The sequence below is a fragment of the Mytilus galloprovincialis genome, chromosome 8 (genome assembly GCF_965363235.1).
Source record: "Mytilus galloprovincialis chromosome 8, xbMytGall1.hap1.1, whole genome shotgun sequence".
NCBI classification, from domain to species: domain Eukaryota; kingdom Metazoa; phylum Mollusca; class Bivalvia; order Mytilida; family Mytilidae; genus Mytilus; species Mytilus galloprovincialis.
Window position 1 is genome coordinate 34,189,737 of NC_134845.1, and position 17,944 is coordinate 34,207,680.

General features: G+C 32.0%; 2 protein-coding genes across 2 annotated transcripts in view; one reads left to right on the forward strand and one right to left on the reverse strand.

Annotated features, from left to right (window-relative positions):
• LOC143085625 (glutamate receptor-like) overlaps positions 1–2,373 on the reverse strand; it is a 43,040-nt gene extending 40,667 nt beyond the window's left edge. The window contains exon 1 of the mRNA XM_076262086.1: positions 2,002–2,373. Coding sequence (XP_076118201.1) covers positions 2,002–2,149 — 148 coding nt within the window. The 5' untranslated portion in view covers positions 2,150–2,373. The remainder of the gene's footprint in view (positions 1–2,001) is intronic.
• Positions 2,230–17,944, forward strand: part of LOC143085624 (glutamate receptor 2-like) — a 35,865-nt gene continuing 20,150 nt past the window's right edge. Inside the window, exon 1 of the mRNA XM_076262085.1 lies at positions 2,230–2,832. Within this exon, the coding sequence (XP_076118200.1) occupies positions 2,685–2,832 (148 nt within the window). The 5' untranslated portion in view covers positions 2,230–2,684. The remainder of the gene's footprint in view (positions 2,833–17,944) is intronic.

Sequence of the window (17,944 nt, forward strand, 5' to 3'; positions counted from 1 at the left end):
TAAGGTGCACGTGTAATTGCAATATTTACTTTCCTAGAACGAGGCCACTGTTTTGTGTAACCTATTGAGGTCAATGGATCGGAAGACTGTGATTGGACAAAAGGTACAGCATTATCTGCGTATAGTTTCTCAAGCTGAGGGATGAATAAGGAGAAGGAAAATATAAAATGATTTTGCATGCATGAAGATTTTTTTAAAGTGTCACGTTATACATTGCATGATAAAAGGCATCAAAGGACTCGTAACCTTTGATGTACATGTATAAAGATAGAAGAAAAAGTAAACGGTCATCATATATATTCAAATTTATTTCTGATTATTATAATGAAGAATACTTTAGTTAACTTTGTATGAAGGTTCTGGTCAGCGTTGGAAAGAGGTGAAAACCCTAGTCATGCTATTATTATTCACATGGCTCTGGAGATATACACTAGCTGTCTACCGTTCCACTATTATAGGAGTCGACCGACCAAACTATTGTACTACAGTTTTTATGTTTGATTATGATGAAGAAAAAAGAATTTACAATTTTAATCTCATATATAAGCAACAGATTTTTTCATAATGTATGCAATTCTCTTATTCTGAGCTTAACACTGCATTTATGCAATTAGTATGGTGGTTAAAGGTTTGATAATTTGGGTAAAACTATGTATTGTCAAATTGTTAAACTATTAAACAATTAGTATGGTGGTTAAAGGTTTGATAATTTGGGTAAAACTATGTATTGTCAAATTGTTAAACTATTAAACAATTAGTATGGTGGTAAAAGGTTTGATAATTTGGGTAAAACTATGTATTGTCAAATTGTTAAACTATTAAACAATTAGTATGGTGGTAAAAAGTTTGATAATTTGGGTAAAACTATGTATTGTCAAATTGTTAAACTATTCGTATCGATTTGTATGTCGGAAAAAAATCTACAGAATTTTGCATTTAGTTTGATTTTACTGTACTCCTTGTTTGAATGGGTTTTACGTTTTTGTTTTACTGTTTCTGAAAAGGGTGGTAACTGTAACATTCCTTTACACTTCCTACCAAAGTGTTACACTGTTGGTAATGTGTATCTGGGATAACCTTCAAAATGTTTGGATTTAATATACATAAAACGTTTCATCATTTTGAACACTCTAGCTCTCCCTTTTCGTCAAAAATCCCGCACAAAAAGGCTCTTCAGTCATTTGTGTTATTCCTATGGTGCATACACGTACGTAAATTTCATTGAAAAAGTCTAATAGATATGCTTACTGAACGACTGTGTTTTCTTTTTCACAAAGATCATTTTATTAAATTGTTTTTAATTTTTACACATAACTGCTTTTCTTTTAATCTATGTTACATTATTATAACATAGATGCATACATTGTAGTTCTTGATATGACAATAGTGTATTGGGGATATTTTGAAATTAGTCAACCAATTAGATACATGTATCAATAGAAATGTATACTGTTATATTCCAAGATCTATAAAACTTAGAAATACAACAAAAAAAATTTATAATCACTAATTGATACCCCAAAATTGTTAACAAATTTTGCAGTCGAAATAATATCTGAAAGATTCAGATTTCCAATAATTGGCTATCATATTCAGTAATTTGATGAAGTTATCCCATAGGAGGTGCTGTGATAACCAAAAAATTAATTACATAAATAGAATATCCTCTGTCTAAGGACATAATTAAATAAAACGAATGAGATACTGGTCAGTCCAATAATCACTTATAACTCCCCAGGGGTACACAAGTTATACAGTTTACATGGTCGATATCTTGTCTCTTAAGAAATGATTGAAATAAAAGAGTATGACACAAATACATACACAAAGTGACTTAAGAATAAACATATCTACATTTCATTCCGATAAACGACTAGAAATTTATAAATGACGGCAATCTTAGATCAAAAATCAATTGTAATAATAGATTAAGATATTAATGGTACATTTCAATTAAATAAACGATCATGCAGGCAAATATACTTTAAAAAATTAACTTACCAATTTTACGTCTTTTATTACTTGAATCTTGCGCATCTATCGTTGTAAAAACATAATAAAAAGATACTAATAGATATATCTTCATCTTCACTTGTTGTTTCATTGTGTACTTTTTACTAAAAATCTCCATTAGGCAAAGATGCTTCATTTTTCCTCTATAACGCAGTAATTTGTATGCGCATGTCAGCTTCGAATATCTATAACTGAGGGCTCTTCAAGATGGAGTTTAAATTGATGTCAATACCACCCTTGCTTCTTTATTGATGGTGTAAGCTCGTTGTATGCAATCTAATTACTTTCTCTAGGGATGATGACAGCACACTTATAGATTTAAAACATTAACTAAAAGATGCTGTGTGAAGTTCTAAGCCTCTTTGTCGTGAATGCAAAGGGTAAATGTGTATAATTGGTTAATGTCAATTTTATTTATCATGTTTATTGGTCGATTTGTCCGGTTCGTACCATGTTATTTTCACTAATTTCATTTATCTGTATTATTGGATTGTAAATCTATTACGGAGACACTGTAAAAAGCAGACCCAATCTGGGTGAAATAAATGACATTTTGATTGTATTTGAAACTGTGATTTAAGTGTTTAATGATGGGTTTCTATAAGAGCTTTGCAAAAGTGTTGAAAAAACTTAGCATGAAGCATAAAACAATATGATCTTTAAACAAGTTAATGAAGAGTATTCTAAAGAAAAACAACAATAGTGTTTTCGTTGTGCGTAGAACTGGTTTAGTTTTCAATATGGGTGGTGCCATGCTGATTTGGTTCCTCGTCATTTCGGTACTTAGCAGAACTTCGGACGGAATAGATATATATGGGGGTAAGTATTTTAATTATTTAGATTTTTTCTTGTCTATCAAAAGCTGATACAAAGTGTATTCGATGGTAAACAAAGCGTCATTCTTTATATTGAAGTCTCAGACAATTTAACGTTCAAACGAGATGAGTCTCTTTTAAATCCACAGTTTTGTAAGAGTTACTTGAATTTCCAAATTACCAATGCAGTCATTTTTTCTTTAAGGGGATTAAGGGGGCGGGGTGGTGACGATTAATCATCACGAACCTACATGACATAGACTGCATGTGGATACAGAATAACTATCTCCAATCACCCAGTTTAGGTGGGCTATGCATTGCTTCATCTTTATGTTTAGTTCAACAGTGTTGGTATGTACACCATTAGTTGTACAGTATATGCATTTTTCTCTGCTGTCCATGGTGTTGTTTGGTCTTGTTTGATTCAATATTGATTGTTTCTTTTGCGTACCATGTTATATATTATGTAGAAAAATGCGTATTTTAATAAGTCATACATGTTAGAAAATGTACATCCCTATAATGGTCACAACTAAGTAGTAACTTTTCATGATTTTAAATTTTCTAATTAATAAAAAACGATTTTGAAACTGTTTTTGCTTCTATGTTGACTAAATTGGGCATATAGATAATAACATTTAGAAAAGAAATATACAAAAGATGACTTTTCAATGAACAACAACAAAACAGTATAGTATCTGAATTATTGCATAATATGATGTAGTCTACGATCATGGGAAACTATACACATGTGTAGGTTTATTTATGCAAAGATTTATGAATTGATATAATATGAGGCAGCATGAGTGCCAATGAGACAATTCTCCATCCAAGTCTCCATTTGTAAAAAGTTAACCATTACAGGTCAAAGCTACGGCCTTCAACACGGAACCTTGGCTCACACCGAACAGCAAGCTGTAATGGGCCCCAAAATAACTACTATTAAACAATTCAAAGAGAAAAACCAACTGTCTAATCTATGTAAAAAACAAAAAACGAGAAACACTTATGAACAGCATTAACAAACGACAACCACTGAACATAAGGTTCCTGACTAGGACAATTGCAAACAAATGCTGCGGGTTTAAATGTTTTAACAGGCGCCATCGTTCAACCTAACATGAAACAGAACCGTAACATCACAAGAAAGACACACTATAAAATACCAATGAAAGTTGCTTGTTTCGTTAACCAATTACAAGACGTCACCCATCTGCAAGTCATTGTTATACCACCATAATTCAAAGTCATAATTGTACAACTCAATCTGTAATTCACCATTGACTAACTCAATCTGTAATTCATCATTGTACAGCCCAATCTGTAGATAGTCATTGTACAACCCAATCTGTAGGTCGTCATTGTACGACCGAATCTGTAAGTCATAATTGTACAACAAATGTAATTTATCATTGTACAACTCCATCTGTAGGTCACCCAATACGTCATTCATAATTGTACAACTCAATCTGTAATTTATCATTGTACAACTCCATCTGTAGGTCACCCAGTACGTCAGTCATATTTGTACAACTAAATCTGTAAGTTATCACTGTACAACTCAATCTTCAAGTAATCACTATACAACTCTATCTGAAAGTCATCATTGTACAACTCAATCTGTCAATCATCATTGTACAGCTGAATCTGTAGTGTGTCATCATTGTACAACTTGATCTGCAAGTCATTATCATACAACTCAATTTGTTAGTCATCATTGTACAACTAGATCTGTAAGCCATCACTATACAACTACATCTGTAATTTATCATTGTTCAACTCTATCTGTAAGTCATTATTGTACAACTCAATTTGATAGTCACCACTGTACAACTGGATCTGTAAGTCATCCTTGTACAACTTGATCTGTAATTCAGCATTGAACAACCTAATCTGCAAGTCATTATCATACAACTCAATTTGTTAGTCATCATTGTACAACTAGATCTGTAAGCCATCACTATACAACTAGATCTGTAGTTTATCATTGTACAACTCGATTTGTTAATTATCACTGTACAACTAGATCTGTAAGTTATAATTGTACAACTCAATCTGTAAATCACAATTGTACAACTCGATTTATTAGCCATCACTGTACAATTCGATCTGTAAGTTATCATTGTCCAACTTGATCTGCAAGTAATTTTTGTACAACTGGATTTGTAAATCATTATTGTACAACTTGATCTGCAAGTTATCATTGTACAACTCAATTTGTAAGTCATCACTTTACAACTCTATCTGTAAGTCATCATTGTACAACTTGATTTGTTAGTCATCACTGTACAATTGGATCTGTTAGTTATCACTGACAACGCGATTTATTAGTCATCACGGTACAACTCTATATGTAAGTTATCATTGTCCAACTCGATCTGTAAGTTATTATTTTAAAACTAGACCTGTAAGTTATCATTGTACAACTCGATCTGTAAAACATCATTGTACAACTTGATCTGCAAGTTATTATTGTACAACTGAATTTGTAAATAATCATTGTACAACTTGATCTGCAAGTTATCATTGTGTAAATCGATTTGTAAGTCATCACTATACAACTCTATCTATAAGTCATCAGTAATCACTGTACAACTCGATCTGTAAGTTATCATTGTACAACTTGATTTGTTAGTCATCAATGTACAACTCTATCTGTAAGTTATCATTGTACATGTACTGCTCTATCTGTAAGTCATCATTGTACAGCTCTACCTGTAAATCATCATTGTACAACTTTATTTGTTAGTCACAACTGTACAACTCAATCTGTAAGTTATCATTGTACAGCTCGATTTATTAGTCATCACGGTTCAACTCGATCTGTAAGTTATCATTTTCCAAATCGATCTGTAAGTTATTATTTTATAACTAGATCTGTAAGTTATTATTTTATAACTAGATCTCTAAGCTATCATTGTAGAACTCGATCTGTAAATCATCATTGTACAACTCTATCTGTAAGTCATTATTGTACAACTCAATTTGATAGTCACCACTGTACAACTCTATCTGTAAGTCATCATTGTACAACTGGATCTGTACGTTATCATTGTACAACTCGATCTGTAAGTAATCATTGTACGACTGGATCTATAGTTTATAAGTGTAGTACTACAATAATGAGGCAATAACTAAATTTAGATATCATGCAGTCATATCAAGAAAAGGTTTGGACAACTGCCATGTTCTATCAAGTGAAAACCATCGATACAACTCCTTTAAGTATCAGTAGGTTATGTTTTGCAAGGTTACATTTCAGTTCCGATATAATATAACCACACTTTTCACAGACAGTCCATCTTTCATGGGACTTCATCTTGGTTAACAATTATTACTAGACCTACCTGTTGTATTTATTGTTTATTTGTTCTCAGTCATGAGATACTTGCCACCGACGTTAAACGAACAACAATTATTTTATAAACAAAGAAATGAAAAAAAACAGTCATTGAAATTAACGATTACATATTACATCCGAGTTCGGACGGAGATCCGAAGAAAGGATTCAGATTTAAGGCTCTTAACTGTTACCTTTTGTCTAAATATTTCTATTAAAGATAAAAGAAAAAAATAATAATCTTAAGGTTCGATTGCGTGAGTAATTTTTTAAGAAGTAACCCAACAATGATGGATGCTAGGCTTTTAAGTTTCTGCTTGTCTTACAAATTAAACTATTGGTTCATACTTATACAACTTAGATATATACCATCTTAATAGTATAGTAAGTCATCATTGTCCAACTCGATCTGTAAGTTATCATTTTACAACTAGATCTATAAGTTATCATTGTACAACTCGATCTGTAAGTTATCATTCTACAACTAGATCTGTAAGTTATCATTGTACAACTCGATCTGTAAAACATCATTGTACAACTTGATCTGCCGGTTATCATTGTACAACTCGATTTGTAAGTCATCACTGTACAACAATATCTGTAAGTCATCAGTCATCACTGTACAACTGGATCTGTAAGTTATCATTGTACAACTTTATTTGTTAGTCATCACTGTATAACTCTATCTGTAAGTTATCATTGTACATGTACAGCTCTATTTGTAAGTTATCATTGTACAGCTCTATCTGTAAATCATCATTGTACAACTTGATTTGTTAGTCATCAATGTACAACTCGATCTGTACGTTATCATTGTACAACTTGATTTGTTAGTCATCACTGTACAACTAGATCTGCAAGTTATCATTGTACAACTCGATCTGTACGTTATCATTGTACAACTCGATCTGTAAGTAATTATTGTACGACTGGATCTGTAGTTTATAAGTGTAGTACTACAATAATGAGGCAATAACTAAATTTAGATAGCATGCAGTCATATCAAGAAAAGGTTTGGACAACTGCCATGTTCTATCAAGTGAAAACCATCGATACAACTCCTTTAAGTATCAGTAGGTTATGTTTTGCAAGGTTACATTTCAGTTCCGATATAATATAACCACACTTTTCACAGACAGTCCATCTTTCCTGGGACTTCATCTTGGTTAACAATTATTACTAGACCTACCTGTTGTATTTATTGTTTATTTGTTCTCAGTCATGAGATACTTGCCACCGACGTTAAACGAACAACAATTATTTTATAAACAAAGAAATGAAAAAAAAACAGTCATTGAAATTAACGATTACATATTAAATCCGAGTTCGGACGGAGATCCGAAGAAAGGATTCAGATTTAAGGCTCTTAACTGTTACCTTTTGTCTAAATATTTCTATTAAAGATAAAAGAAAAAAATAATAATCTTAAGGTTCGATTGCGTGAGTAATTTTTTAAGAAGTAACCCAACAATGATGGATGCTAGGCTTTTAAGTTTCTGCTTGTCTTACAAATTAAACTATTGGTTCATACTTATACAACTTAGATATATACCATCTTAATAGTATAGTTATCATTTGTCAACTGTTTTCTAAGTATGCCATTATTATTTTTTTCTTTCTTTTCGGTAAGGTTTAATTGTTTAACAGTATTGATGTTGATAGGTATTTGCCCTCTACATGTAAAAGAAAAATCTTATTTATACAAACTGGTTCTGATTTATTTATTGTATTTATTATTATAAACCTACACCCAATACACAATGCAACAGCATGACACATCTCATATAAAACAGAGGACACGGTTTTACAGCAGTGACACTGGCTTTTATCCGATGATATAACACGACAAGTTCAACAATTAAGTTTTGACCTAGCCCATTTTATTTAAAACTACAAGTGAATCATTATATTAATATCAATTTATCTAAATAATTAAATTAAGACATGACACATGGGCTCGTTTAGTAGAGGCAGACGACTGTCCAAATACCTTAGGATCTCGACCACCATGTCATTGACACTAAAACCTCATCTTAATTAACTAAACTAGCCCCTGTGGTCTGAAGTTCTTGCAGTCCATATCTCTAATACATTATTGAACTGTAGACATAATTATTATCAATTATTCTATATTTCAATACATAAATCAAAAATTAGATCACAATCACATTAACTATTATAAAAATCTGGGAAACACATGAGCCGCTTGGAGCAAGGACCCTTTTTTCTATTGTTATTGTGTTTAAAAGATTTTGTAACATTTTATTTTTTTTTTTAAATATTTCAACTTATTGTCATTAAATTTATGTGCAAACCAGGTGGGTTTTTTTAAAAACCATTTGCAATACATGTCATGAAAAATGACCGAGGTAAACTGTCAAGACATATGAAACAGAAATACAATATTGGACATAATGTGTTTATATTAATTGTTTATAATATAACGAAATGTCTTGTTTAGCCTGTATTTGTATGGATTGAAAGGCGTTGTGTGGCTGCATGTTCGTGTGTTAATTGAACTTTCACTTTGTACGGTTTTATTCAATCATTGTTTTTTTGTTTTTTTTGTTTTTTAAATCATTTTCATTCACATGTTTTAAATCTTTCTATGTAAGATTATACATTTAAACGAAAGTTACATTACCTGCAAAAAGAACAACTTGTCGATTTAGTTCCTTAGAGAGGTACTTTAAAGGAAAACGATGATTTCTCCCGTTACTTGATAAACTTGTCAATCTTTTGTCTGTAGTGCTTTAGAGCAGTATATGATTTCACATGCCCTTTGATACAAAGTTAAATAAACATTATCGATTTTCCTGTCTCACTAACCAGTTTACAGATAAATTATGTTTCATTTTATGGTTGCTTTTCTTTCAGAATAGATTAGTTTGATAATAAACTTTGACATTACATTGTTTTTCTATTAGGAAATCATTAATATCTAGTCTCTTCTACAGTTACCAAATGCAATTTGAAGGTTATTTGTTCATGTCAGTTATGTAATTGAACAAGCAGTTAGATACATATGATTTTAAGTATTTAAAATTAATGTTTGATTTAGCTTTCAGTTCTTTAAATGGACATTCCGATACAAACATTTATTTAATATCAGCTAACTGCATGGTTAAACGAACTTACAGATCAAATATCATATGTCTACATAGGCGTACTTTTTCATCTACGTTACAAAAAACGTTATTTTTTATCAATCGTTTATTGAGATCAAGTGAGATCTAGGTAAGCAGTAAGCTAGGTTCACACTGCCAATCAGACCAACTCGATGATCCCAATTGTCCAAATTTCCACGACCAAGCGTGACAAAATTCTTAATCGGGCCTGTTTACGACTTCTACCCGACTGCTATCCGACTATACACGACCTTAATCCGACCATTCACGACCCCTTAACGACTCCATTACGACTCAAATCCGACCACTAATTGAATGCATATTCGACAATTCCGACCAATTTACGATCTCTACACGATCTTTACTCGACCAAATCGACTATACTCGATCTCAGCCTGATCTCGGCCAGACTAAATCGACTTGATCGTATAGGGGTCGTAGGGATAGTCGGCCATTGGTCTGGTATGTACAATTTCAGTATAAAAAAATCTAAATTTGTTTTATATCACCCCGGGTACTGCAGCGGAGGGGGCATTAAGTGTTACCCCTGTCCGTCCGTGCAGTTGGATTGTTTGGCAAGGTGGTTAGAGCTCAGATAGACAGGTTAATTGCTGTGACGGAGCTTAAAGAGAGTGTAGAAAACAATCAAAAAGGGTAGACAGCAAAGGGTGTCGACAAATCTAGATATTCAGTGGCTGACAAGGCGACCACTGTGTGGGCAATATTAAAAGTAATCACAAAAATACTGAACTCCGAGGAAAAATTTAAAATGGAAAGTCCCTAATCAAATAGCAAAATCATAAGTATGAGAGACTTGCAGGAGCTGAACAAAGAGGACCCCAATGGTTATAAAAACTTCCTGAAAGTAGAGTGGGACGCTGATTTGTTATTGTTTTACTGCTTTTTTCTTCAAAATGAGATTTGTCACTGGATAAGTACTGATGTAAGGTAGCAATATACATTAATATTATCATCCCCTTTTCCTTGCTTTCTTGCAAATTAAGCCTACTGTTTGTGTCATATATGTGATATGTATGCAATCAGCATTTTCCATAGATCTAATACCCAGTAGTTGAAGGGTTCAAGATATTTATTTTAGGTGAATCCTTTGCAACAATCTGCCTTTTTTTACTAAGAATATTGCAAAAAGGGGGCAAAGATGTCACATATTTTCCCAAAATTTGACCAAAAATAGAATTTCAATCCCCTTCAGGATACCCTTTCTGAAACAGTTTACATATATCTTTCACGAATTCAAATAAAAATCATTTACCTTTCGTCTCATTTTTTTTTTGATAAAATTGTTTCAAAAAGCGTATGGAAAAGAAGTGTTTGTAAACATTCGACCGTACGGTGACATATATAGTTGTTAATTTCTGTGTCATTTGGTGTCCTGTGGAGAGTTATCTCATTGGCAACTATACCACATCTTCTTATTTTTTTACTACAAAAATGTCTGGACATACGGAAAATAGAGACAGTCAAACAAAAAGAGCCCATTAACCCAAAAATTAACTTCGAAGGTTAAATTAGTCATCAGCTGTCTAATAATGAATTTTAATGCACAAGTTCTTTCATATTTTGAAAAATCCTCTGGGGCCAAAATGCAGAATTTACTTCCCTCCCAAAACACCTGATATCATCCCAGGTTTAATTGGGTTTCGTGTTGCTATGTTTTTATTTTTTTTGTGTGTTGTGTTATGTTCTCTTCTGTTTGTCTTCTCGTCGGCTTTCGTTTTTCGCTATGTCTGTGTCGGTTTGAGCTTTGGGTTTGATTGTTCCTTTGGTATCTGTGTTCTCTCTTTTAAACCTTTACACCTCCTTGCAAAAGTACAGACGCGTACTGTATATGGAGGAATTTGTGTAAAGTTAAAAATAAATAGTGACAAGATATTTTTGCAGAAGCAAAGTTATGAGAGTTAATCAGAGCTGCACACATTTTAAGAGAATCGTGTAGCAGTCATGTATACTCGTGTATGGCCGAGTAGAGATCGAAAAGTGGTCGAATGTGGTCGTGTAGAGATCGAGTATTGGTCGAGTTGATCTGGGATGAAGAATATTTAGAAGTCGTAGTGATCATGAAGCGATCGGGCATTAGTCGAGTTAATCTTTACCACATATCTTACAGGTTGTCGTTGGTCGGGAATTGACCTGATATTAGTCGAGCAAAGCTCGAAATGATCGAGTACTGATCGGTAAACTATTTTTATTCCGACCAAACTCGATCTCTACACGATCCTTTCCCGATCAATTCAACCGCTACTCGACGAATTCTCGATCTCTTTTCGAGTAACTGGCTTCTCGATCCTAACTCGAATGTTTTTGACATGTCAAAAACTCTCGGGTAGAAAGTCAGATCGATGACGATCAAGGTAGACCACCCCGAACATTCTTGTCGATTGAGACAGACCAGTCTCCTGATCGTTTAATTTGTATTGATCGAGATTGATCGAGTTGGTCTGATCGGCAGTGTGAACCTACATTTAGCTTAAGAGAATGCAATAGAACGTAAGCGTAAAACCTTTTATGTCTCATTGGCGTGTGCCCAATATCTTCCTGTATCTATACTTGATATATGTCATATGTTTTTATCTATTGTTAAATGCCTTATATTTATTGAACTATTGATGCCATTTGTAAAATATATGAGGGGTTCTGTATCATTATCCACATTTTTTATTCACCCACACACTAACAGTGCTAATGAACAGCTAAAATAAAATACTTACACTAGAACAAGGTTAGTTCGGATGTCATATTATAAGTCTATTTAATCTATTCGCTTTTCTCCTACACGGTTAGTATTTTTTATTCCACATAGATGATGATTAATTCAAATTGACCTAACGTCCAGTGGCCAATTGTTTTATGCTAATTCAGAACGTGAAACATAATGAAATTCAATGTAAATCTTGACCTCATTAGTTTAGCGTTTTAAAGAAATCGCCAGTGATAGGTTATTTTTGAGGATGGGACATTTAAATTGAATTGATCTTTAACTGTTTGCTGGAAATAAAATGTTCAACTAAGCTGCATTATTATACATGAAAACTTCGATCAGATTACTCAACAAAAAATAATTATGACTTTTGTTTTACATATGATACTACTTTTCAAATTATTAACTTCAATGTTTGTTTTCATCCTTTCATCAAGCTATGATTAACTGACGTGAGGTATCATTTTATTATGGTGTCTGGTATCAACGTTACTCCCCTGTTATTAAATAAATGATACATTTCCCAGAATCTTCTATTGACTATTCTGTCTGAAGAAATTTACGTCTTATCCTATATGTTCACTATACTTTTCCAAGTTCTCTTATCGATTATCTTGTACTTGGAAATAGATTCTTCACATCAACTATTTGCGCTTTATATAATAATTGTGCAAGTCTTAATGGCAATTTGACCAGTAATTAACATTGATTCTGCTCTAAACTTATTAAATACATTGCAATATTTTACAAATAGATGATAGGATTTCAATAATCTAAATTGATAAAACATTAAAATTGATGTATGTATGTTTCTAGATTTGTGATTATTTCATGCTAAAATACACATTATTTAAGTTTTACGTTTAAGCTGAAAAATGTTAAAAGGCTGAAAATTAAGATGAATTATTTGTCCCTTTAGTCATATAATTTACGTGTATCTTATTGGTATGCTTTGGAGGGAGGGGAAGTGGGGAAGGGGATGATTTTGTTGTTATCCTTGATCAATTTCCCTGGAAGCATGCTGGTGCATATACCCGATGGCTTGTGTACATCGTTATACATTACTCTTGAGACATAACTTATATTTTGATGAAGACCAGTAAGATTGTTTCTGTGACTCGATAATCCTTACATCTTTGTGTAAATGAAAATTACATTGCACTTAGAATACCGGATACAACAGAAACAATACTTCCATAATGTACCCAAAACATATTTTATTTGACACAGCTGGTAGTACAATCCTTCAACAAGAAAATCGGTATCAACACTTGCAACTTTCAACATTAGAGTATTGTGTGCGTGTGTATAATTATTGTTATAGTTAAAATTATAATTATTATTATTATTATTATTATTATTATTATTATTATTATTATTATTATTACTATTATTATTATTATTATTATTATAAATTATTATTATTATTGGGTGACACTTTTGATGACGACGTTGACGAGGACGATTATGGTGGTTCTGATGATGATGATTATGACGATTATGGTCATTAAGAACACCAGGACAACTTACATTAATTAATATCAGTTATTTAAACATTGTGGTTAATGTAATCGATCACAGATCAAGTATTTGTCAAAATTGTCTAGAAATTATAGATTTATTTATTTCTTAATCAAACTAGTATATAAAGCAGCATGTACGTGTCTGGTGATGTACAAATGATGTTAGCTAGACCGACAAATAGTTTATGATGTTGACCGACAAATAAATTATGATGCTAGACCGACAAATAGTTTATGATGCTAGACCGACATTTATGTTAAACTTAAACATGGTTAACCCCGCCGCATTTTTGCGCCTGTCCGGGAGCCTGGTATTTGTTAGTCTTGTATGTTTTTTTTTTAATTTTAGTTCATTTATATGTTTTGGAACTTAGTATGAAGTCCATATTCACTGAACTAGACTGTACACATTTTTATTAAGGGGCTAGCTGAGGCACCTGGGTGCGTTGAAAACCCATCGATGGACTTCGGCGGTTGTCTGTTCTTTTTTTTTTTTTTTTTTTTTTTTAAATGTCTTAATTATTTGATTAAAGGAGACATCGGATGTGCCTAAGTTATGTTGGTAGTTAGAATTCATTTGAAATTTCAAGAATTTGTATGAAACCGTTGTCCATAATAGATATTCTAAACGTAATATACCGGTAGTGATAAGGTTTCTTATTAAGTAAGTTTGTATTATTAAGATATTTTTAGTCTGGGAGAACATGATTTATTTATCAGTTGTAGTTGGCTCTGAAATTTGTTTAGTTACTTCGAGTAATCTTGGATCAGTTATATGTACCTGTTGTCTATATTTTAGTTGTTGTTAATTTGTCTTAAAGAATTGATGAGACAAGCCATTTCTTACTCGTATTTTTGCTCCAAATTCGACTGTTACTGTACCCTCAAAGTCCCAGGTTAGGGAAAGGTTGAGCTCTTACAAATATGTTGAACTACCACAATTTTATTATTTTGCATATGATTTCTTTAATAAATCGTTGGTTTTCCCGACGGTTTCATATTATGTAATAGTATTCTATAGCTAACTATTCAGTATAGGTTTTGCTCATCATTTGTAGATAGTCGTATGTGAGAAATAGTTTTCTCCACTCTCAACAGTTAAATTTAAATTATTTAAAAAGCTCGGCAAGACTCGCGCTTTAAATATTAAGATTTAACTGTCTCGAGTGGAGAAATATCGTAATACACTTGTTGCAGTTGTGGAATTTATATGTTTACGTCTAAGTCAGTTGGAGACAGTTGGTTGGTTGACATACATGTACTACATAGTAGTATGAATCATGTTTGCTATTAAGAACTTCTTAAATCATTTTTACATGTTGCTATTTAATGCCAATCAACTTATTTGTTTTTTGTTCAAATTTTACATATTAAGTTAGGTCGTTAGTTTTCTCGTTTGAATTGTTTTACCTTTTCATTTCGGGGCCTTTTATCTCTGATTATAGGCGGTAAGTGCTTTGCTCATTGTTGAAGGTCGTATGGTGACCTATAGTTATTAATTTCTGTGTTATTTTGGTCTCTTGTGGAGAGTTGTCTCATTTGCAATCATACCACATCTCCTTTTTTTTATATTTAATTTACTTGAAACAACTTGCATTTACAAGAATTTGTTTTTTTATTTAAGATTGTTTGTATTAATTTGAAACAACAATAAATCCCTCCAATTATTTTGTATTTCTTTTTTTAAGTATTAAACATTTCTAATCGTTATTTTTTTCTCTTCCTTTCGTACATTAAATCTCTAAATTGGAAACCTGTGATTCAACCCTTAATCTCTGACTAATTATTTGTATAGTATTGTTGTTGTTCCTTCTCATTTCCAATAAATCTTTGTTTGTACAAATGTAACATATAACATTATAATCCTAAAATCATTATTGACTATTAGCAAAAACGGCTATTCAAAATGAAATTTAATGATATTCTGCCTTTATTAACAATTCTTTTAGATTTTTTATTGAATTCTCTAAACTTGTACTTTATTTAGGCATTATTTGTAAGACATGCAGATTAAAAATCTTTATTGTGAACGGAAAGTTTCTAGAGAAGAAAGTTTTGTTAAAGACTCAGTATAAAATCAATATATCGTAGTTAATAATCCATATGAATACACTTATAAGTTTTTTTCTTCAAAATAATAGTACAAAATGAAGCAATTTGTAATTAGAGGTTGCCAAATCTTTTATTACTATAAAGGGTCACCATAATCTGTCTCCGTGTGCTAGATTTTGTCGATGCGTGGGAGATTCATTGGTGGCCTCTGACGGGTTCTGCCCTTTTGTCATTGGTGGCCTTTGACGGGTTGTGCTCTTTTGTCGAGCTGTTGTCTCATTGATACATTCCCCGTTTCCATTCTCTGTTCTATGACTATTTTGTCCTATTTGAATAAAATTAGAAGGTTGATGGAATTGAAATGTTTCAGCTAAAGTGTCTTTATATAATTGATATATTTGAACATTATTTAGCAATGGTATACTAACAAAACTGTGTTCACATAATCAAATAATTAGTCAGACAGCGATCAATCTTATATTGCAGCTGTTGTACACGTGTTTTGACACACTATTGCAAAGAGAACATGTTTAAACAAAATTTCACACCAACTAATGTCCATAACCAAATGGTATGAACCCCCTTTTTTTGCTACAAGACATGTTAATACGATTAAAATATATGGTTGTGGGTCAGATAATGTCTCTTTTAAAATCTCATTTTTTGCCAAAATGTTTAAAAAATGCCGCTTTTAGTCAACTTAAAGCATCGTTAAAACGTAAACATGATGAAAAAATAAATAAATGGATTTGGCTTAATTAAACTCTTTTGCATATGTTCAGTTCATATGTATTAGAATGTTTATGTACAAATTGTCTCATAAATGTTGTAACACTATAATATTGTTTATTACAAAAAATTTATTACTTTAAAAGATCCATTTTTCAAACTTATTCGATATAGAAAATAAATCTCTCCATATTTTATTTTCGGAGTAGCATAATCTTAATGGAATCTATCCGTTTATATTGTTTCAATACTTCATTTTCGAAATCAAATACCTAATGGATTTATTTAATTCAAATTTATCAGATTTTGTTAGGCTATTGATCATTTGAATTTACTTTGAAATGTTCTAATGGAATTTTTTCTTTTTTATAGAAATCTGAAACAGATTTTTTAAAAAGATAGAAATATATTACGTAAAATGTTATTTTGCACTCGAACTATACCCCCTATTAATTGATTCTTGTCATTTGTAAACAGTCAGCTAATGAAAATAAAATGTTCTTTGGAATTTATTATTATCTATCGGCGCTAGCGTTACCAGTTTCGACCAAATTGAGTGGCATGTTACACAATGTTACACAATTCCTCCAAAATAAAACAACATTTTCATTATAAAAGAATTTGAAAAATCGAATTCCATAATTATGATGTTCAATCAAGCTAAATGGAATGCATGTAAATTCACCAAATGGAAAAATCGTTCATTTGTAAAATTTAGTTACAATTAAATAGGTCGCCACGACTGCAGATTTGTTAGTGTTAATGCAAGGATTCTATTTACTCTAATAACTTTAACATGTTTCTTTCTGTTTCACCGTTTTCATTCAAAAGACTTGCTTTTTAATTTCCTATAAAGTCGCCATCTTTACAGAATGGTGCAGTAAACCTTCCTGTTTGCTCAACATAGAAAAAATAGATCGATCCCGCATGCAGCATACCAATATATAAAACGGAAGTTAAACCAATTTTCGATCTGTTTTGAATCATTTGTTTTATTTGGAAAAAAATTAAGGTAGCAAATAAATGATTGGGAACACGGATCTCTTTATAAACATATTCTTGCTAATAAACACATTCTTGCTAAATTCCTAAAATTCAAAAGTATTGCTTGATATCGATACATCTTAATATTGCAGAATAATATTCTGACAACATGGTAGCGGAACTACAATGTATATAATCCATGTTTCTTTCATATACAGTGAAACCTGTCCAAACCGAACACCCACGGGACTTTGCGTTTTGTTCGGTTTTCACAGGTGTTCGGATTGTAGAGGTAGACGGAAGTCGACACCAAAATAATTTTGGCAGCAATAATAGGTGACACAACAGCCGACAGTTTATTTTTGTGTTGATTTAGATGTAAATGTAAAAAAAAGATAAAAGATAGACGTTTTGCTACATTTTTGTTTATAAATCAAACGCCACTCCGTCAATCACGGTCGTCGTTGGGAGATGTCCGACGTGGAGCGATTTTGCTTTTTATAATTATTTTCTCATCCGTTAATTCACTGACCAATTCAGATTCACAGTCACTGTCATATGACGATTCCGTAGTTGAATCGGGAATGTCATTGTACACACGAGTTCTCGGACTAAACTGGTCACCCGCTGATTGATACTTC